The sequence below is a fragment of the Pan paniscus genome, chromosome 9 (assembly GCF_029289425.2).
Source record: "Pan paniscus chromosome 9, NHGRI_mPanPan1-v2.0_pri, whole genome shotgun sequence".
In the NCBI taxonomy this organism is placed as follows: Eukaryota; Metazoa; Chordata; class Mammalia; order Primates; family Hominidae; genus Pan; species Pan paniscus.
Genome location: NC_073258.2, coordinates 5970193 through 5993067, shown reverse-complemented (window position 1 = coordinate 5993067; position 22875 = coordinate 5970193). Strand labels below are relative to the sequence as shown.

The 22875-nt window shown below is 39.0% G+C and overlaps 1 protein-coding gene and 1 non-coding gene across 13 annotated transcripts in view; both read left to right on the top strand.

The window, feature by feature from the left end:
- NUP98 (nucleoporin 98 and 96 precursor) overlaps positions 1-22875 on the top strand; it is a 122893-nt gene that overhangs the window by 70239 nt on the left and 29779 nt on the right. For all 12 annotated transcript variants that reach the window (XM_008961891.5, XM_055094009.2, XM_034932006.3 and 9 more), the window contains 8 exons: positions 2473-2589; positions 4231-4529; positions 6884-6997; positions 8150-8288; positions 13705-13882; positions 14977-15141; positions 21086-21268; positions 22361-22517. In XM_008961891.5, the coding sequence (XP_008960139.4) occupies positions 2473-2589; positions 4231-4529; positions 6884-6997; positions 8150-8288; positions 13705-13882; positions 14977-15141; positions 21086-21268; positions 22361-22517 (1352 nt within the window). The remainder of the gene's footprint in view (positions 1-2472; positions 2590-4230; positions 4530-6883; positions 6998-8149; positions 8289-13704; positions 13883-14976; positions 15142-21085; positions 21269-22360; positions 22518-22875) is intronic.
- Positions 12825-12928, top strand: LOC112441243 (U6 spliceosomal RNA). The gene has a single exon (XR_003029185.1). It is a non-coding gene; the product is annotated as a U6 spliceosomal RNA (small nuclear RNA).

The following is a 22875-nucleotide window of genomic DNA, read 5'->3' as shown; positions in this document are numbered from 1 at the left end:
TGGGTTTTTTGTTTTTGTTTTTGTTTTTGTTTTTGTTTTTGTTTTTGTTTTGAGATGAGGTCTTCCTGTGTTGCCCGGGCTGGCCTTAAGTGATCCTGCTCAGCCTCTCAAGTACGTGGGACTATAGGTGTGTGTGCACAACTGTGTTCAGCTAACGTTTTTTTCTTACAGCGTCCCTACCCAGTTTTGGTATAAAGATTATGCTGACCTCATGAACAAACTGGAGAGTATTTCCTCTTTCTATTTTCTAGAAAAGTTTGTATAAGGTAATAATTTCTAGCTGAGTACAATGGCTCACATCTGTAATCTCAGCACTTTGAGAGACCAAAGCAGGAGGATCACTAGAGAGGCCAGTGAGACCAACCTTGGCAACAAAATGAGACCTTGTCTCTAAAAAAAAAAAATTTTTTTAATTAGCCAGACATGATGGCACATGCCGATAGTCCCAGCTATTTGGGAGGCTGAGGTGGGAGCATCACAGGAGCCCAGGAATTCAAGGTTGCAGTGAGCTATGATACCACCACTGCACTCCAGCCTGTCTCAAAAAAAAAAAAAAAAGAAAGAAAAGTTGGTAATCTAATCTGATGGTAACATCAGATGTTTGGTACTGGTAATGATAGATGGGTCTGAAGTAGTATTTGTAAGACTGTTTGGGGGAAAAAGTATTTAAGAGTTAGAGGATTATTCAGCTTTTTATTTTATATTTTGAGTGACTTTTGATGTTATATTTTTGTAATATGTATTCATTTCAATAACTACAATTTCAAATTTATTGGCATAAAGTTGTTTAAAAATACCCTTGTCTTTTTTTTTTTTTTAATGTCAGTGGCGTCTATAGGGACACCTACTTTTTCATTCCCAACATTGACTTTTATTGTGCCTTCTCTTTTTCTTTTTCTTTTTTTTTTTTTTTTTTTTTTTTTTTTTTTTTTTTTTTTTTTGAGACGGAGTCTCGCTCTGTCGCCCAGGCTGGAGTGCAGTGGCGCGATCTCGGCTCACTGCAAGCTCCGCCTCCCAGGTTCACGCCATTCTCCTGCCTCAGCCTCCCGAGTAGCTGGGACTACAGGCGCCCGCTACCACGCCCGGCTAATTTTTTGTATTTTTAGTAGAGACGGGGTTTCACCGTGTTAGCCAGGATGGTCTCGATCTCCTGACCTCGTGATCCGCCCGCCTCGGCCTCCCAAAGTGCTGGGATTACAGGCGTGAGCCACCGCGCCCGGCCCTCTTTTTCTGTTTGACCAGGGATCTCCCAGTATTACTGGTAACTTCAAAGAACTAACTTATGGCATTATTGATGTTCTCGCTCCTGTGACTGTTTCCTATTTCATCAGTTTTTAATTTATTATATCTTATTAATATTTAATTATTATCTTGTTCCTTTCTCCTCTCCCCTTTGATTTTCAGCTTTCCTTCTTTCAAATATATGCATTTAAATATGTAAATTTTCCTTTTAGTTCAACTCTGTTTTTTTTATGTTTTTGTTATTAACTTCTAGATGAAAAGTAAAAGGCGATAGCAATAGCAATTCTTAGAAATTTGAGAGTTCCTTTAATGGCCCAGTATATTGTTAGTTTATAAATGTTCCATGTGTACTTGAAAAGAGTGTGTACTCTGTAGTGAATGAGTACAGTGCTCTTACATTAGGCTAAGTTAGACCAGCCTGGGCAACCTGGCGAAACCTTGTTTCAACAAAATAGTGGCCAGGCATGGTGGTGGGTGCCTATCGTCCCAGCTACTCGGGAAGCTGAGGTGGGAGAATAGCCTGAGTCTGGGAAGTAAGTCAAGGCTGTAGTGAGCCATGATCAGCGATTGTACCACTACACACCAGCGTGGGTGACACAGCGAGACTCTGTCTAAAAAAAAAAAGAAAAAAGAGAAAAACCTGAACTTTTTAGGTATTTGTGATCGATCATTTGCATTATTTGATAACAGGATTTTTTACTTCAATACTTTCTTGTCATGTTTTTAAAAAATTCTCTCTCTTTGGGCAAACCAAAGAAAGTAAAAAGAAAAAACTTTTTAGTCAGCAAATGTCTATTTACCTTTTTCATTCAAGACAGCACTATGAGTTCTATGGTGAGACAGCCATACGTTTGTACTGCCAAAAGAGAGAGAAAGCATTTAGAGAGTATACAGATGATTGAAACACAAACATAATGTGATGAGTGAACGAAGTGTCTGGATAAAGTGCTCAGAGCTGGGAGGAGGACAGTTTTCAAGGGGATTTTCCACTTTGACTTGAAGGTGTTTAGCTTTATTCTTCCAAACACCATAGTGCAAGGTATTTGACACCTTGTGTTTTGGCTATACAATCCTAGGAAGCGTTTATAAATGAAACTTGTTAGGTTATTCTTAGGTGTACAAGAGTTGAGCAGAAGTGCACCACTGGACTCCAGTTTTTAAGATAATGTCTGGGACATATCTGTATGCCTGAGTAATTTTTTTCTTCTTCTTTTGGTTTCTTGTTTATAGGAAGAGCATTAAGAAGTTGGTTTTGAAGAACCTTAATAATAGCAATCTCTTTTCTCCTGTTAATCGTGATTCAGAAAATCTAGCTTCACCATCTGAATATCCAGAAAATGGAGAGAGGTACACTGAATTCTGTTTTGAATTCTTCTTAGTAGAGAGTCATAGTCTCATTTTTAAGACATTCTTAGGAATTTATGAAAATTTATGAAGTTTGGTGAATATTACATAGAAGTATTACAGCTTATGAGCACCTGGAAATCAAATCATGTTTTTGTCTTTTGAATTCATTAAACCTTAAAATTATTGGAGTTCTGATTTAGTGCTTCAGAACTATTTTGGTATTTGTGTATCTTGTTTTGGACAGAGTTAGCATGTATTTGACACCCTTCAGCCCTTTAAGGGATATTTTGTCTGTGATGATTTTCTTTCTTTTTTTTTTTTTTTGAGACAGAGTCTCACTCTGTCGCCCAGGGTGGAGTGCAGTGGCATGAGCCAAGATCACCTCCCATGCTCAAGCGATTCTCCTGCCTCACCCTCCCATGTAGCTGGGAATACAGGCACCCGCCACCATGCCTGATTAATTTTTGTATTTTTAGTAGAGACGGGGTTTCACCTTGTTAGCCAAGGATGGTCTCGAGCTCCTGACCTCAAGTGATCTGCCCGCCTTGGCCTCCTAAAACGTTGGTATTACATGCGTGAGCCACCGTGCCCAGCCTTGTACAGTGATTCTTAATAGTTAGGTATATATTCTTTCATATCAGAAATTTATTTATTTATTTATTTTTGAGATGGAGTTTTGCTCTTATTACCCAGGCTGGAGTGCAGTGGCACGATCTCGGCTCACTGCATCCTCTGATGTGAATGGTTCAAGCAATTCTCCTGCCTCAGCCTCCTGAGTAGCTGGGATTACAGGCATGCACCTCCACGCCCAGCTAATTTTTTTTGTATTTTTAGTAGAAACAGGGTTTCGCCATGTTGGTCAGGCTGGTCTTGAACTCCTGACCTCAAGCGATCCACCCGCCTTGGCCTCACAAAGTGCTGGGATTACAAGCGTTATCCACCACACCCAGCCGAAATTTATTTCTTTATAAATATATTTTATTATATAAAGATTATGCATGAATGATATATTCTGTAACCTGCTTATTTCCATTTATTTTATTAGAAATGCCTTTCCATTATCTGTATGAATATATTTGTCTTTTCTTTTTTAATGATTGCATAAGTCATTATTGTGAATGTAAGATAACTTGACCAGTTCCTTGTTAGTGGACATTTAGATTATCCGGTATTCCTCTACTCAAAATAGTGCTTCAGTAAAAATCTTTATATACTGGCACAAGTTCTCAGGGCCTCCTGAGGGCTGTATCACGAAAAAGAAAAAAAAAAAAGAAACCCTTTGTATAGACACCTTTGCACTCCTGTTTTTTTTTCTTTTGGATAAAATTCTAGTGTTTTTTTAAATTATTATTTATAAAGCATTTTTAAACATTTTGTTGATTGTAATCTTAAAAATCTAACATTTTTTTCAGTTTTTAATCTTAAAATTAACCAATTATTTGATTCCACATAGGAGAGTATACAATAGAGATAGTAATTATCTGTTTCACAGTACTGCTGTAGTAAGTATTAAGTGAATTTTTAATACATGGAACTATCCAGAACAGTGCCAGGCACTTAGTAAAGGCTCGGTATTAGTTAGCTATTATCATTGTTATTACTACTACAAGAGGCTAAGGTATTATTTCTTTTCCTTTTCAGATTTAGTTTCCTAAGCAAACCTGTTGATGAGAATCACCAGCAGGATGGAGAAGAAGATTCCCTTGTGTCACATTTTTATACTAACCCTATTGCCAAACCTATTCCTCAAACCCCAGAAAGTGCTGGAAATAAACACAGCAACAGCAACAGTGTGGATGATACCATTGTTGCGTTAAACATGCGTGCTGCTTTGCGAAATGGGCTGGAAGGAAGCAGTGAAGAAACCTCTTTTCATGATGAGTCACTTCAGGATGACCGAGAAGAAATAGAAAATAATTCTTACCATATGCACCCAGCAGGTCAGGTTCAGATTGATGCATGTTTAGTCTCTTACCAGTCATTCGAGATGACTTGCTTGTTGCAGATATTCAACATATGGAAGTCAGCTGTTTGGCATTTTAAGTATTATTTTATGTGATCCCACATAGGAGAGCTTAATATTTAAGCAGTTTTATGCTTTAGTTGATTCAGAGTTCGCATACTCTTTGGACCTTAGAGTATGAAAATTGATACATCTTTAATTATCCTGGTGTAGTCTAAAGAACCCAAATTTTATAGCCAAAGAGGCTATCCTGATATTTTTCCTGGCTTTGTAAACTCAGATAGATTGCTTATTGTTTTTTTTTGTTTGTTTGTTTGTTTGTTTGTTTGTTTGTTTTTTCTTGAGACAGTGTCTCTCTGTCGCCCAGGCTGGAGTGCAGTGTCGCAGTCTTGGCTCAACCTCCAGGGATCAGGACCTCTCATCTCAGCCACCCGAGTAGCTGGCACTACAGGCACATGATACCACACCCCGTTAATTTTTGCATCTTTTGTTTTGCCATGTTTCCTGGACTGGTCTCAAAATCCTGGGCTCAAGCGATCCTCCTATCTTGGCCTCCCAAAGTGCTAGGATTACAGGCATGAGCCACCATGCCCAGCCCATTTTGGGTGTTTTGTGGTATTCTTGAAGTGTCTCCAAAATTTATATTTAGTTTTCTTATTGCCATTATATATATATATATATATATATTTGGTTACTTAGTATCATAAGGAAAGAACTTTATACTTTGACAGTAAGAATCCCAGGTAGCCTGGGTGTGGTGGCTCAGCACTTTGGCAGGCTTAGGTGGGAGGATCGTTTGAACCCAGAAGTTTGAAATCAGTCCGGGCAACATAGCAAGACCTGATATCTACAATAAACTTAAAAGTAATTAGCCAAGTGTGGTGGCATGTACCTGTAGTTGCAGCTACTACGGAAGCTGAGGTGGGAGGATCACTTGAACCCAGGATTCAAGGTTGCAGTGAGCTATGATTATGCCACTGAACTCCAGCCTGGGTTGACAGACCAAGATCCTGTCTCCTAAAAAAAAAAAAAAAAAGAATTCCAGGTGCTTAATCTGTATTTGTGTATGTATATCTACATGAATTTATTATGCTACTATATATCTTTTTAATAGGAAGTTTTATATTCTAGTTTTTTCATTTACCTTGTTTGCTGCCACCCAATTTAGAGTTCCCTTCCCAAGAAGCAAGTATACAAGTGGGTGTTGCTGGAGGCTGGAGTTTGGTCTGATGTTGGCCTGAAATACTTTTCTCTCAGAGAGCAAGTTAGCCTTATATCTGACTACAAGTAGGACAAGGAGTGAATAGAGCAAGCAAGCACACCAGTGTTCCACTACTTTCCTTGAGTTTTTCAGCGCTCTGCTTTTTTTATTTTGGTTTTTTTTTTTTCTATTTTAATTTTTTCTTTCTTTCTTCTTTTCTTCCTTCCTCCCTCCCTCCCTTCCTTCCGAGTTTCGCTCTTTGTTGCCCAGGCTGGAGTGCAGTGGTGTGATCTCAGCTCACTGCATCCTCTGCCTCCCAGGTTCAAGCGATTCTCCTTCCTCAACCTCCTGAGTAGCTGGGATTACAAGCACCCGCCACCATGCCCAGCTAATTTTTGTATTTTTGGTAGATAATGGATTTTTGCCATGTTAGCCAGGCTTGTCTTGGACTCCTGGCCTCAAGTGATTTACTCACCCCGGCCTCCCAAAGTCCTTGGATTACAGGCGTGAGCCACCTTGCCTGGCTGGATTTTTCATCTTTCTTTTAGCTCTTTATTTGGGAGTGTAAATTTGAAAAATAAAAGAGGTTTATGCAAAACAGGCAATGAAACAAGAATTGGGTTTGGAGTTTTATATCTACTTCTATTGTTAAATTACAGTATAAGCCAACGCAAGTTATTTCCACTGTAGATTTTGGTATCCTTGTGTGTAATATAAAATAAAAAGCTGATTAAGCTTTTCTCAGAGTATTTTATGGGATACCTTTTATAGTCCGGGATGTTAATGGGTGTGCTTTGAAAATAATGTTCTGTGGTTAAATCTGGAAAAACATGAGGTTAAGCAGAGTTTTATAGGCTATTTACTGTAAGTTTTAGACTCTTTGATGTATCATATATATGTTCTTCAAACCTATTTGACCATGAAGCTTTTCACACACACACACACACACACACACACACACACACACACACTCACACACCCCTTCTCCTAGGAATCATGTTTCGTAGAAAAGTAGTTTGGAAAATTCTTCATTCTGATATATTTTCTCTTTATATGATGATTTAGTTGCTGATTATTTCAGGTTATTTTTTTTTCTGGTTTTTTTTTTTTTTTTTTTTTTTTTGTCACAGGTATTATTCTCACTAAGGTTGGTTACTATACTATTCCATCTATGGATGACCTTGCTAAAATTACTAATGAAAAAGGAGAGTGCATTGTCTCTGACTTCACTATTGGTCGGAAAGGTAAGTGTGAGTTTAGCACTTAGTGATTAAGCCAGAGAGTTGCACCTTATTTTTGTAATTAGGGGAAGCTTTTGATAGCTGAATCTTCATTTTCCTACATTTGGGCCCACCTTGGCCTGAATCTTAAATACTTTGATTGATAAGTAACAAAACAAGAAAGACTGGAACCATGTAAATTTTTTTATTTTTATTTATTTTATTTTTTCTGTTGAGATGGGGTCTTGCTACATTGCCTGGCAGATCTCAACTCCTGGGCTCACGCATTTCTCCTGCCTCAGCCTCCTGAGAAGCACAGAACCATATAATATTCTTTGGGCTTAGGTATACCTGTTTGGTGCTAGTAACTATTTGGGTCATTTTAATTTTCTGTAATTAAAGAAAATACTGGAAATACCAAGAACTTCTGAGAAAATTGAATAATAGGCAAGAGATGTATAACACTTAGCATGAACTTCATGTTATTATTACTGATAATTTTCTTGTGGGAAATGCCACTGTGGTATATTGTATTAAAAAGAGCTCAGGCATTTTAACCCATATGCCAGGCCAAGTGCGAAGGTTTGTTTATATAGCGTCATTATAGATAAATGGGAAGAGATTTAAGAAGGTTGTTTTGAGGCTAATGGGAGTTTTATAAAAATGCAGATGTTAGGCCTGTCGCAGTGACTCACACCTGTAATTCTAGCGCTTTGGGAGGCTGAGGTGAGAGGATCACTTGAGCTCAGGAGTTCTAGACCAGCCTGGGCAGCATAGTGAGACCTCACCTTTACCAAAAAGTAAAGAAAATGAGCCAGGCCTGGTGATATGTGCTCGTAGTCTCAGCTACTTGGGAGGCTGAGGTGGGAGGATTGTTTCAGTTTAGGAGGTTCAGGCTGCAGTGAGCCAGGACCACTGCACTTCAGTCTGGTCAACAGAACAAGACCTTGCCAAAAAAAAAAAAAGAAAAGAAAAATGCAGATTTTAAATCAGATAACAGTGTAATTGAAGTTACTCCCTAAGTCCCCATTCTTACCAGTCTAGGACTTGCTGAATTATTTAAAATACTAATACTTAAAACTGCTTTCTCCTTGTGATTGTTTAATCACTATAGTTGTAAAGTAGGTATTTGCCTTCATACAGAATGAATTTTTAACTATTTGCTCTGATTTATAGGTTATGGTTCAATCTATTTTGAAGGAGATGTGAATTTGACAAATCTAAATTTGGATGATATTGTGCATATCCGGAGGAAAGAAGTAGTTGTCTACTTAGATGATAACCAAAAACCACCTGTGGGTGAAGGGCTAAATAGGTAAGAGTTTATGTACATACAGAAAATTGTCAGCTAAATCACAATTTTTTTTTCTGTAAACATAAATGTGTTTAGATGTATGCTTCTGTAGCTTGCTTTCCTTACTATAGAGTACATTTATTGTCTCTACTTTGATTTAAAAGTATAAATGGCAAAGAAATGCTATACTGTGATTTTGAACTCCTTTTCCCTGATTTTATTTTTTAATTCATTTTTTTACATTCCTTGGATTCTATTCTATTTTATTTCATTTCATTTCATTTTACTATTATTATTATTTTTTTTGAGATGGAGTTTTGCTCTTGTTGCCCAGGCTGGAGCGCAGTGGAATGATGTCAGTTCACTGCAACCTCTGACTCCTGGGTTCAAGTGATTTTCCTGCCTCATCCTCCCAAGTAGCTGGGATTGTAGGCGCCCGCCACCATGCCTGGCTAATTTTTGTATTTTTAGTAGAGACAGAGTTTCACCATGTTGGCCAGGCTGATCTTGAGCTCCTGATTTCAAGTGATCCTCCCACCTCGGCCTCCCAAAGTGCTGGGATTACAGGTGTGAGCCACGCTGCCCAGCCTCCCTGATTTTATTGGGTCCAACTGCTAATTTCAAAAACTCTTTTTAATAGTATTTTGCTTTATTCCTGTTTCTGCTGTGGCTATACTTAACTCTCTATTTTAGTGTGAGATCCTAGCTTCTAATATCTCTTTAGTCAAGTGAAAGGGCTATAGTGAAAATTATTTATCTTCATAACCTACCAACCCTGAATCAGGAAGAAATAGAAAATCTGAGCAGATCAATCGATCCTTTCCTTTCCTTTCCCCTTCCGCTTCTTTTCTTTTCCCTTTCTCTTCTTTCTTTCTTTTCTTTCTTTCTTCTTTTGAGACAGAGTTTCACTCTTTTGCCCAAGCTGGAGTGCAGTGGTATAGTCTCAGCTTACTGCAACCTCTGCCCCCTGGGTTCAAGCGATTCTCCTGCCTCAGCCTCCAGAGTAGCTGGGATTATAGGTGCCCGCCACCATGCACAGCTAATTTTTGTATTTTTAGTAGAGACAGGGTTTTGCCATGTTGACCAGGCTGGTCTTGAACTCCTGACCTCAGGTGATCTGCCCACTTCACCCTCCCAAAGTGCTGGGATTACAAGCATGAGCCACCCTGCCAGGCCAATAATTAGTAAAGACATTGACTCAGTAATCACAAACTTGTCAAAAAAGAAAAACCTAGAATCAGATGGCCTCATTGGTGAATTCTACTAAGCATTTAAAGAAATAACACCAGTCCTACTCAGACTCTTCCAGAAAATTGAAGAGAAGGGAATACTTCCACACTCATTCTATGAGGCAAGCGTTACCTTATTCAGTAACCAAAGACACTGCAAGGAAAGAAAACTACAGACCACTTGATGAGTATATTGATGAAAAAGTCATCAACAGAGCCCTAGGAAGCAGAATTTAACAGCATATTGAGAGGATTACACATCATGGCCAAAAGATTTATTCTGGAATGCATGGATGGCTCAACATACAAAAGTCAGTGAAACATACCACTTTAACAAGATAAAGGAATACACCACATCATCATCATCATCATCATAATACAGAAAAAGTATTTACCAAAATCCAACACTCTTTCATAATAAAGGCACTCAAATACAGAAGGCTTTTCCTGTGAGACAAGGCAACACAAGGATGCCTGCTTTTGCCACTTTTCCCAAATATACGACTGCAAGTCCTGGTCAGAGCAATTAGGCAAGAAAAATAAAAGTTAATACAGTTTTGAAAAGTAGTAAAATTATCTCTGTTCTTTGATGACATCTTGTGTAGAAATCCCTAAAGATGCCACACAAAAAAACTTACTAGTTATAAACAAATTCAACAAAGTTACAGGATACAGAATCAACATGGAAAAATCAGTTGCACTGCTATACACTAACAACAAAAATTAAGAAAACATTTCATATATATAGTAGCATCAAAAAGAATAAAATATACACAAATAAACTTAACCAGGGAGGTAAATGACTTGTTTATATAAAACTGCAAAACATTGTTGAAAGAAAGTACACCAGACACAGATAAATGGAAGACAGACCATACTCATGAGTTAGAAAACTTCGTATTGTTCAGCTAGGTGCAGTGGCTCATGCCTGTAATCCCAGCACTTCGGGAGGCCTAGGCGGGCAGATCACTTGAGGTCAGGAGTTGAGACAAGTGAGCCTGGCCAACATGGTGAAACCCCACCTCTACTAAAAATACAAAAATTCGCCAGACGTGGTGGCGCATACCTGTAATCCCAGCTACTCCGGAGGCTGAGGCTAGAGAATGGCTTGAACGTGGGAGGCGGAGGTTGCAGATTACACCACTGCACTCCAGCCTGTGTGACAAAGCGAGACCACGTGTCAAAGAAAAAAACCTAATATTGTTAAAATGTCAATACTGCCTACAGTGAAGCATAAATTTAATGCAGTCCCTATCAAAATCCCAGTGGCATGATTTGTAGAAATAGAAAAATCCATATAGAATTTCAGAAATCTCCAAATAGCCAAACACTCTCAAAAAAGAACAATTTGGAGGTCTCACATGTCCAAATTTCAAAACTTATTATAAATCTATAATAATCAAAACAGTATGGTAGTGGCATACAGACATAAATACCAATGGAATGTAATAGAGAGCCCAGAAATAAAACTTCATCTATATAGTCGAATGATTTTCGAGATAGGGTCTTGCTGTGTCACCCAGGCTTGAGTGTAGTGGTGTGATCATGACTCTCTGCAACCTCTGCCCCCAGGTTCAAGCTATTCTCCTGCCTCAGCCTCCTAAATAGCTGGGACCACAGAGATGCACCACCACGCCCGGCTAATTTTTGTATTTTTTGTAGAGATGAGGTTTTGCTTTGTTGCCTGCCCAGCTGGTCTCAAACTCCTGAGGTGAAGTGTTTGGCCTGCCTTGGCCTCCCAAAGTGTTGGGATTAGAGGTGTAACCCACCACACCCAGTCTTAAATGATTTTCAGTAAGGTATAAAAATTACTTGGGGGCAGGGTGGTGTGGGGCACACATAAAAAAACTAAAAAAAAAAAAAATTATTTGATCGGGAGAAGACAGTCTCTTCAACAAAGGATGCTGGCAAACTGGATATCCACATACAAAAGAGTGAAGTTACGCCATATACAAAGATTAACCCAAAATGGATAAAATACCTAAGTGTGAGATCCAAAAATGTACAACTCTTAGAAGAAAACACAGAGGAAAAGCTTCATAACATTGGTTTTGGCGATGATTTCTCAGCTATAACATCAAAAAGTATAAGCACCAAAAGCAAAAATAGACAAATGACACTATATCAAACTGAAAACCTTCTGCACAGCAAAAGACAAGTGAAAAGGCAACCTATAAGAATAGGAGAAAATATATGCCAATCATATTTGATAAGGGGTTCATAGCCAGAATATAAAGAATCCTGCAATTCAACAGCAACAACAAAAATAATAACCCATTTAAAAAATGAGCAAAGAAGATGGGTGCAGTGGCTTATGCCTGTAATCCCAGCACTTTGGGAGGCAGAGAAGTGAGGATTGCTTGAGGCCAGGAGTTCAAGAAAATAGGAAGACCCTGTATCTACAAAAAAAAATTTTTAAGTAGTCAAGCATGGTTGCACACACCTGTAGTCCTAGCTGCTCAGGAGGCTGAGGCAGGAGGTTCAGCTGAACTCAGGAGTTTCACCATGTTGGCCAGGCTGGTCTCGAACAGAGGTTACAGTGAGCTGTGATCATGCCACTTCTGTCCTGCCTGAGCGGGAGAGGGAGACCCTGTCTCTCAAAAAAGAAGAAAATATTGGCAAAGGACTTGAATCGACGTTTCTCCAAAGATATACAAATGACCAAGGAGTACATGAAAAGATGCCCAACATCACTAATCATTAGAGAAATGCAAATCAAACCACAATGAGATACCATACGCATTAGGATGGTTACTAGAAAAAAAAAAAATGGCCGGGCGTGGTGGCTCACGGCTATAATCCCAACACTTTGGGAGGCCGAGGCAGGTGGATAGCTTGAGCCCAGTCTGACCAACATGGCAAAACCCCGTCTCTACTAAAAGTACAAAAATTAGCCGGGTGTTGTGGCGGGCGCCTGTACTCCCAGCTACTTGGGAGGCTGAGGTTCGAGACTCACTTGAACCCGGTAGGCAGAGGTTGAAGTGAGCTAAGAATGTGCCACTGCGCTCCAGCCTGGGTGACAGAGCGAGACTCAGTCTAATAAGAAACAAATTGCCATGTGTCTGCCAATGTGGAGAAATTGGAACCTTTGTGCACCATTGGTGGGAATGTGTAACAGTGCAGCCACTATGGAAGACAGTATGGTGGTTCCCGGAAGAGTTAAAAATAGAATTGCTGTCTGATCCAGCAGCTCCACTTCTGGGTATATATACAAAATTGAAAGCAGGATCTCAAGCACTTGTATACCCATGTTCATAGCAACACTATTCACAACAGCCAGTAGGTAAAAGTCACCCAAATGTTCATTGATAAGTGAATGGGTACACAAAATGTGGTATATACATGCAATAAAACACTATTCAGCCTACAGAGAAGATTAGCATGGTCCCTCACAAGGATAACACACAAATACATGAAGCATTCCATATTTTTTATTTTAAAAATTAAAAAATATATGTTATTCAGCCTCAGGAAGAAAATTCTGATATATGCTATAACATGGATGAACCTTGAGGACATGCTAAGTGAAGTAAGCCAGTCACAAAAAGACAAGTACTATATTGTGATGTATCTGGGATAAGTCAACTTTATAGAAACAAAGTAGAGTAGTATTTGCCAGGGGCTCCGGGAAGCAGGAAATGGAGAGCAGCATCTACCTATTACATCCTAGTAGTCACTGTGTTTAGATGTAAGGCATACAAAATGAATAGGATACAACACTTGAACTCTGGTATTAATATTAGAAGTGGTACACTACCACTCTTGTAGTCATCTTCATACCGATATTCCTGATACTTCATTTTCTAAGCATTTGTTTTTAGTAAATGGGTAGTAGCTGTTTTTTATTATTATTTAGTACAGTAGTCCTTTAAGATCTGCATAAGACTTGGTTCGTACCACTGGACTGTAACTTAAATAAGTTAGTGATTCCTAGCTTAAGTGTGAAAATTAGATTGGAAATAATTGATGTACCATGGTAATTTAAATAAATGCAGTCTGACTCTAGAACCAGATATTGAGTTGTCAATGTAGGAGTGACTCCTTGCTCTTAAGCTTATGGGGCAAAACTCAAGTTTATGACACATGCAGAATAATTCCAAGGCAGCATAGTTACCATTATTCACTATTTATGTGTTAGGTGGCTTTCTGGTCTTATATATGAAGCGCTTTTACTTTAATTGGTTACTTTAATTGGTTATGTTTTACAGGAAGGCTGAAGTTACATTGGATGGAGTTTGGCCAACAGATAAAACATCTCGTTGTTTAATAAAGAGCCCAGATCGCCTTGCTGATATCAACTATGAAGGAAGATTGGAAGCAGTTTCAAGGAAACAGGGAGCTCAATTCAAAGAATACCGGCCTGAAACTGGTTCTTGGGTGTTTAAGGTATAGTCATTTAACCCAGTTCAGACTTTTATAAACTATATTTGGAGTCACAAAACGTTTATGTTGGAAGGGATCCTTTGCTAAATTCTATTGATTGATTGATGGGGGTCTTGCTCTGTTGCTCAGGCTGGAGTACAATGGTGGGATCATAGCTCCCTGCAGCCTCAAATTCCTGGGCTCAAGCAATCCTTCTGCCTCCGCCTCCCAAGTAGCTGGGATTACAGGCATGCACTACCATGCCTGGCTACTTTTTAAAATGTTTGTAAAGATCGAGTTTCTCAGTGTTGACCAGGCTGGTCTCCAACTCCTGGGATCAAGCAGTCTTCCCTCCTTGGCCTCCCAAAAGTACTGTGATTACAGGTGTAAGCCACTACACCCAGCCAAATAGATCTCTTTATTTTTAGAAATTTGGAAAGAGATGTACAGATACATTATGATTCACTCCAAACTACAAACCTAGTTAAAATTCAGCAGTAATGAGTTCTTACAAACTCTGTGGGCTCGTGATTCAAGTCCTCTGCCCAACTCCTATGAGGATTTATAAATACATTTCTAAGGTGTAGTTTTTCTAATGTTTGTCATCATTAGGGACTTCAGTAATTCATCAGGCAGGTGTCTATTGGATCAACTCTTCCTATGTAATTGTCATTCCTACTTTTAAAGATTTTTGGAGATGAAGAGGTTGAGTGTCCGTAATAGTTTAATCCAATGATTTCCTCCCATTCTAGGCTGGTTGAATTATTTAACTTGTTAAAGGCCCTTGGGTAGATAGAGGATAACAGGCAATATATGTCTGTGAAAATAATAACAAGTCTTTGGATTAAGTTTCCTATATTAATGATTACAGTTTAAATGACATTTTAATGTATATTATGTAATCTTTATTAATTTACTAGTATGAGCAACTAGAGCATACATCACACGTCTTCTAAATCGTAGATAAAAGTGTGATAGGTGATATATTTTGCTTTTAATACTTAGATATTTCTCCCCTTTTCTTTCTTTTTTCTTAAGGTAATGCTGCAAGATTGCAAAGGCAGGTATTGGGAAAGCATAATGTTTAAGTTGTTTTGTGGGGTTCTTCTCTTCCTTAGGTCTCCCATTTTTCTAAGTATGGCCTTCAGGATTCTGATGAAGAGGAGGAGGAGCATCCGTCTAAAACTAGTACAAAGAAGTTGAAGACTGCCCCTTTGCCTCCTGCAAGCCAGACTACGCCCTTGCAGATGGCTCTTAATGGCAAACCTGCACCTCCACCTCAGGTAGAGAAAAAAGGACAGTGAATTTGAATGGAATCCGTGATACCGAAGTTGAAAGCAAGTCATTCAGCTAATACAAAGCTGTTTTATGACCCTTGGAACTTTGAAGAGTACAAACATTGGCAGTCACGTTGAAACAAGTACAAGGGAGGGCGTGAGGTCTTGCAGGCATCTGTCTTTTTACTGGAGAGATTTAAAGAATTCTCTTGCTGTTTGGATTATTCCTCTACAGATTGTCATTTTTAAACCCTTTGTTCTCTCTCATTTGGACTTGCTGAATTCTCTGCTCAGTGATTAACTTAAGATTTGCTCATGTGGGTTCATGCACAGTAAATTCTGCCTTTATTGACTACCTGATGTGCAGTTTAATCTTTTTTCTTTACCTCCATGGTTTTTTAAAAGTTAAATTAGCTTTCTGAAAGGGTTTTTAATCTCCATTTTTTTTAAGTTGTTTGCTTATACTTCGGGTAACCTTGATATTTGTATTTTAATAGTACATAATCTTTATGAAAAATAGTTTTGGAATGTAAATGAATTATTATTTGGCTTGGGGAGATTAGGGCCTACATTGTTTATCGCAATTACTTGTATCATTGATACGGGATTTCTTTGTAAAGCATCCTCTACCTCTCAGCTGCTGAAAGCTAGACATTTGGTATTTTCCATGCTATAATTCTTATGGCTGCTGAAATGTGTGGTTTTTATGATTTATTAAATAGTCTCTTAGGCATTTCTGGAGAATGTGTGTATATACATGTTTGCGCGTACAGGGTGAGGGGAGGGTATGATAAATGTGGGAAACTGGAAATATATTGACTTTTATGTTTATAATCTTTGTAGCATTTAGAATGCCCCTAAGAAATCTCCATTGACAAATGAAATGCTATAGACTTGGTTTTCCAGTTGTCCATATTCATTTTGTCTGTCATCTGCTTTGTATCATCTCCTTCTTTCCTAATTTTTTATAATCTTATATATATATTTATTATAAATATATATATTTCTGAGGGAAAGAGTGAGATGGCCTTATTTTCTGTAATAAAAGTAATATGTAGGATCTTAAAGATAACCTCTTTCCAGTTGGCCCAGCTGAAAAAGAAAAGCTTCATTTATGGACAGACAGGAAAATGTTTGTAATGTTGACAGTAGTTTCCAGGTTCTTTAATTGCCAGAATAGAAATAGTAGAAAAATAACTATAAACTCCTATATTGACACTTGTGTTTGTGAGAGCTTTTTGAAAAATTGAGCACCCAAAAATTTCAGATCAAGGTTCTAGCGAAAAGAGGTAGTAAGGATTTAAAATGGGCAAGTAGCCTTTTTTTTCCTTGAGAAAGAGTTGTCGCCCAGGCTGTAGTGCACTGGTGCAGTCTCGGCTCTCTGTGGCCTCTGCCTCCCAGGTTCAAGCAGCCTCATTCCTCAGCCTCCCAAGCAGCTGGGACTACAGGGCGTACCACCACACTCATCTAATTTTTTGTATTTTTAGTAGAGAGGGGATTTTGCCATGTTGGCCTCAACTCATGTTGTCTTGAACTCCTGGCCTCAAGTGATCCTCCCACCTTGGCCTCCCAAAGTGCTGGGACTACAGGCGTGAGTCACCATGGCTAGCCTAAAATGGGCAAGTAGCTTTGACTGAGGAAGTGGAAATGGTCTTTGACCTTTTGGTTGGGAAGAGCAGAAATGAGAGAAATGGATAGAGGTATTTAAATGTCCAGACTTTAGGTTTTGTTTACTTGCATTATTTTCGAAGGCCTTGAGCTTGGTATGTTGGAGCAGAAATGTAGGACTCTAGAGAATTCTTTCATATTTATTGCTCACTGACCCAAGTGAAGCTGATGGGAAATGCCAGTGGTTTGTTATTAGCACCAAAGACCCTACATTTTACTTTGCATGGGGAAACTACTTGTGCCGTTTGACTATACTGGAAATAGCAGTCTTCTCATCTCTGTGTCAAGATGACTGCATACCATCACCTCACCCCTTAAAGAGGTTGATTGCAAAACTTCAGCTTCTTTTTTTCTTGGGGGAGAGAGGCCTGTTTCTTTAGGTATTTAGGAAGATGTGTATTTTTCTTTAATGATCACATTTGTTCCATTACCTTTTATATAATATCGTCAGTCCCCTGTTTCCAGTTGGTTCTTAAGCCTCGCTTTTGCTCTTAAAAAAAGCAAGTAAATCTAAGCAACCAGAAAACATAAAGGTAACTAAATTTTCATGTGATCTTCTCTCCTGTACCTTTTAGGTTAGAGAAAATGTTGGTTGGCAGATAAACCTTAGTCACAGAGATGAATTAAGGTAGTTGCAGAGTATTTTGTTCTGTGGTTAGAACATTAGTTTCAAAATCCTGGTCTGGGATCCAATTTCCAGCTGGCTGCATCAATGCCCTGGTAAGCTTGACTTAGATTCCACAGATTTGGCATGGGGCTCAGGCATATTTATATTTTAATGCTTCTCCCCAGGTGGTTGAAATGTGCAATCAGGTTTCAAAACTATGTTGAAAGACCTCAGGCCTTTGGCACTCAAGTAGAGATACGTGTAGGTTTTTACCTCAGCCTTTTTTTTTTTTTTTTTTTTTGTAAACTTTTTTTAAAAAATTATTATTGTACTTTAAGTTTTAGGGTACATGTGCACAGTGTGCAGGTTAGTTACATATGTATACATGTGCCATGCTGGTGTGCTGCACCCATTAACTCGTCATTTAGCATTAGGTATATCTCCTAAAGCTATCTCTCCCCCCACCCCACAACAGTCCCCAGAGTGTACCTCAGCCTTATAACTGAAGTGTAACTTGTGTTCAGTAACATCAAGGCAGGCTAATTGGCTTGCTCAGAAACTTAGCATTGTTCACTAAGTGAATCCATTCAAATAAGTTAATGACTTTTTTTTTTTTTCTGAGGCAAAGTTTTCCTATGTTCCTCAGGCTGGTTGAACTCTTGGGATCAAGCAATCCTTCCCACCTCAACCTCCCAAGTAGCTGGGACTGCAGGTGCATGCCATCATGCCAGCTAATTTATTTATTTATTGTTTTAGAGACAGGATCTTGCTGTGTTGCCCAGGCTGGTCTCAGATTCTTGGCCAAATGAGTATCCTGCCTTGGCCTCCCAATGTGCTGGGATTATAGGCCGGGAGCCACAGCGCCCTGCCTAAATAAGTTTTAAACTTTTTTAAAGGAAAAAAGTGATTATTTTTTGTGGAGATGGGGCCTCCTCAGTATGTTGCCCATGCTGGTCTCGAACTTCTAGGCTCAAGTGATCCGCCTCAGCCTCCCAAAGTGCTGGAATTACAGGTATAAGCCACCACGTCCAGCCAAAAACATTCTTTACAGTTAGAAAACTAGTTCTTTTTGAGACAGGCAACAATAGTAGTTATATTGGATCAAACTGTTTGCCTGAGAGGACAGTATGAATTATTTAAATATCTGTTTGACCTTGGACTTGTCATTCACTCTGTTGAATGAGGGTGTCTTGATATATCTTACTTTTCCTACTGAATTAAGCAATGCTGTATCATTAGGTATTGGCAGCCTTGTTTCAATGAGGAACAGTCTTTTGAGAGATCTGAAGTCATTGAAGGTTTCAGTTGTGAAACGTTACCCTCCATATATTTAGACAATCATTTTACAGATATAATCTGTGTAGTTAGTATTTGTAATGGGCCATGCCATTATTTGGAAATAAATATGATGCTGCCTTCAAGAGATTATACTGTAGGAAAGGGAGAGTTAAAATGGTGTCCTCGTTGGCTGCTGCTTCCTATACGTGCCGTTCTTTTCCATCGACCTCCCAGTAGGCTTTCTCTTCCCTTTCCTCAGTTACTTCTGAGCCATCTTTTTTTTTTTTTTTAAGTACACTTTTTTTTTCAGGACTGGCCTAAAAAGGGTACCTGATCTGCCAAGATATCCAGGAAAATAAGTACACAGACAGCTTTGGGGAGTATGTTGCAGTTACTTAGATATACTTCAACAAAATTTACATATAGGGCCTTCTAGGCACTTAACCATAGTTTCATAGTAATTCCCTTCCCCCTTGTCCACTTACTAGATGATATCTTACAGGTTTGAAGTCTGTTTGTGTGAATAGAATAAATAAAACCTTGATCCTTAGCATTCTTCGTAAACATACGACGAGTCCCTTAGGTCTCTAATCTGGTTATTTAATGAAATCCTCTCATGTTATCTGAAACAGTGTTCAAGGTAAGCATCTCTTGCTATTAGCAGTGTTCCTTTGTTGAGTAGTGTAGTAAATTGGAACCACTCTCCCCCTCCCCATTTTTTCTTTCCTCCCACTCACTCTCCTTATCTTTTTATAGTTTACTGCTTTCTCTACCATGTGTCAAGCACTGCATTAGGTAATAGAAATAACGAAATAAATAAGTGTTGAACTTAGTGATGTGCTAGACACAGAAAACAGCCATAAACCATTTTATCAAGCCTTCACGACCTGGCCTATTTTATTTATTTTTCTTTTTGAGATGGGAGTTTAACTCTCACCCAGGCTGGAGTGCAGTGGCACAATCTTGGCTCACTGCAGCCTCCACCTCTCAGGTTCAAGCAATTTTCCTGCCTCAGCCTCCTAAGTAACTGGGAGTACAGGCACACGCCACCACACCTGGCTAATTTTTGTATTTTTAGTAGAGACAGGGTTTCTTCATGTTGACCAGGCTGGTCTCGAACTCCTGACCTTAGGTGATCCACTCACCTCAGTCTCCCAAAGTGCTGGGATTATGGGTGTGAGCCACCATGACCAGCCACTGTTCTTAAAATTTAAGTGGGAGCCCTGGGTATCATCACCAGGGCTTTTTCCTCCTTCCGGATTTTTTTTTTTTTTTTTTTTTTTTTGAGACAGAGTCTCATTCTGTTGCCCATGCTGGAATGCAGTGGCCCAGTCTTGGCTCACTACAACCTCCATTGCCTCCCGAGTAGCTGGGATTATAGGCATGTGCCTGTAATCCCAGGCACATGCCACTACATCGGCTAATTTTTATATTTTTAGTAGAGACAGTTTCACCACCATGTTGACCAGACTAGTCTTGAACTCCTGACCTCAAGTGATCTGCCCACCTCGGCCTCCCAAAGTGCTGAGATTACAAGCTTGAGCCATCAAACCCAGTCTAGAATTTTTTTTTGGTTTGAAAATATTTCAAATATTGGCTTAGTCATTTGCTAACATTTTAGGATATAGGTAATTGAATTTGTACTGTACCAATTAATTTACAGTGTGTTTCAGCTTTGAGTGTTTACCCTTTTAAATCATAGACTGTTAGTCATAGTTGTCTTTAAAACTGCTTAATAAATGTAAATATAACTCTTGACATTTTTAAACATAAAGGGATTCTTCCCAGATTAAAATTGTTCCTAATATTATTACTTTGTTTTTTGGAAGAGTAGATAGTGCTCGTATCTTATGTGGTACTGCACAAGTAGAGACCAGCTAACCTTAGGATTCAGTAACCCAAAAGTTAAATTCCAGACCCAAGATTGTGTTGACTAGAAATTTATTTCTAAATGTTTTTAAGAAAAAGCAAAGTTACTGGAGACTTTGATATTTGTACCTTTTGTTCTTTTTTTCCAATGGCTTCTGGCAGTGTTAGGAAAAGGTGACCCTGTGTAAATCAGAAAATTGTAGTTGCTAGCTAGATCAAGTAAAGCATAATCTTTGTCTCTGAAGACCACCATTTGTTTCACCATGGGTGCTGGTTTAGGTCCCAGACACCAGGTCATAATATTAGAATGGGATGACTACATGAATCCTTATTTGGATCAAAGTACTGGTTTATCTTGGGGTAATTGATTTTAAATCACTCTAGCAAATCTGCTACCTTACCTCACCATAGAATGGGCTGAATCTAATAATTGTTATATCATATTCTGAATAAAGTAAATCTGATTTAGAATCTATTTCTGTTTGGTATAATTTAATGCTGCTTTCCTGATCTTTCTGCTGTCTACAGAGCCAGAGCCCAGAGGTGGAGCAGTTAGGGAGGGTTGTGGAACTGGACAGTGACATGATAGATATCACCCAGGAGCCAGTTTTGGATACCATGTTAGAAGAGAGCATGCCTGAGGATCAGGAACCTGTGTCTGCCTCAACACATATTGCATCTTCACTGGGAATTAATCCACATGTCTTACAGGTGAAGTTCTAACCCACCTTTTTTATAACAGAAAGCCAAACTAATATTTTATCTCCATTGCATAGGATCAGGTCTCTTCCTTGGTTATTAAGATCATTGAGTGCTCACTGTAATGGGGAAAAAAAATACAAGAATATGGCCAATGTCTGGGCCTCATTCTCTTATTCAAGGAGATAAGGTTATATTGAGAACTAGTAGATAGGGTTTCTGGTTTTAACTGCATTAGAATCCAGAGTCCTAGTTCCAATCCCAATTTTGTTGTGTTTTGTTTTTGAGGCAGAGTTTCTTTGCTCTGTCGCCCAGGCTGGAGTGGAGTGGTGTGATCTCGGTTCACTGCAACCTCCACCTCCTGGGTTCAAGTGATTCCCCTGCCCCAACCTCCTGTGTAGGTGAGATTACAGGCGTGTACCACCACCACACCTGGCTACTTTTTTTTTTTTTTTTTTTTTTTTGTATTTTTAGTAGAGACAGGGGTTTCTCCATGTTGGTCAGTCTGGTCTCAAACTCCTGACCTCAGGTGATCTGCCCGCGTTGGCCTTCCAGAGTGCTAGGATTATAGGCATGAGCCACTGAGCCCGGCCTCAATCCCAATTTTATAACTTTATTACTTTGTGCAAGTCATATAATAGCTGTGAGTACTGATTTTTCTCTATAAAATATTACTTTGTCTACATCACAGGGTACTTTTAAGACTCTGTATGTGCTCCACAAAATTTAAAAATTTTAGTGCCTAGTAGCACAGGTTTCTTTAAGCTATGTCTTTACTTCCCTTTATCCCAGTGCCTTTTGGTGTGTTATGTGTTTAACCTTTGGCTTATGTTTGACTTTAAAATTATTTTATCAGCAAACATAGCAACTGCTGTGTGCCAGGCCCTGGTGAGACGCTATAGATAGAAAGAAGAGAAGTATTATATGAATTCTGCCTTTCAGGCACACACAGTGTAATGGGGTCCATCCATCACACAAATATACTAGCTCTGTACACAGCCTTGAGGAGGAACAATATTTTTGGTTGTTGTAAACTGCATTTTTTTTTGGTATGGCCTTTTGATTCTGGGAAGCACATTCATTCTATAGATATTGCCTTTTTAGATCATGAAAGCATCATTGCTTACTGATGAAGAAGATGTAGATATGGCACTGGATCAACGCTTCAGTCGCCTGCCTTCCAAAGCAGATACTTCTCAAGAAATCTGTTCTCCCAGACTCCCCATTTCAGCATCCCACTCGTCGAAAACTCGTTCACTAGGTACAGTATAAAAGATGCTATTTTACAAGAAAGCTGTACAGTCATCAAGTCCTGCTTTTCACTTTTCTTCTTCTAACCCAAGTGGACTTCTCTAGCAAGTGTCTGCCAAACAACTATACCTGTGACATAAGGGTGCTAAGAGAAATTGTACTCATAAGTATTCATTAAGAGTAGCCAGGTTTTTTGTTTTTAGAGACAGGGTCTCTCTCTGTTGCACAGACTGGAGTGCAGTCATGCAGTCGCACTTACTACAGCCTTGAACTCTTGGGCTCAAGCAGTCCTCCTGTCTCAGCCTCCTGAGTAGCTAGGACTATGGGCATATACCACTACTCAACTAATAATTTTTTTAAATGTTTAT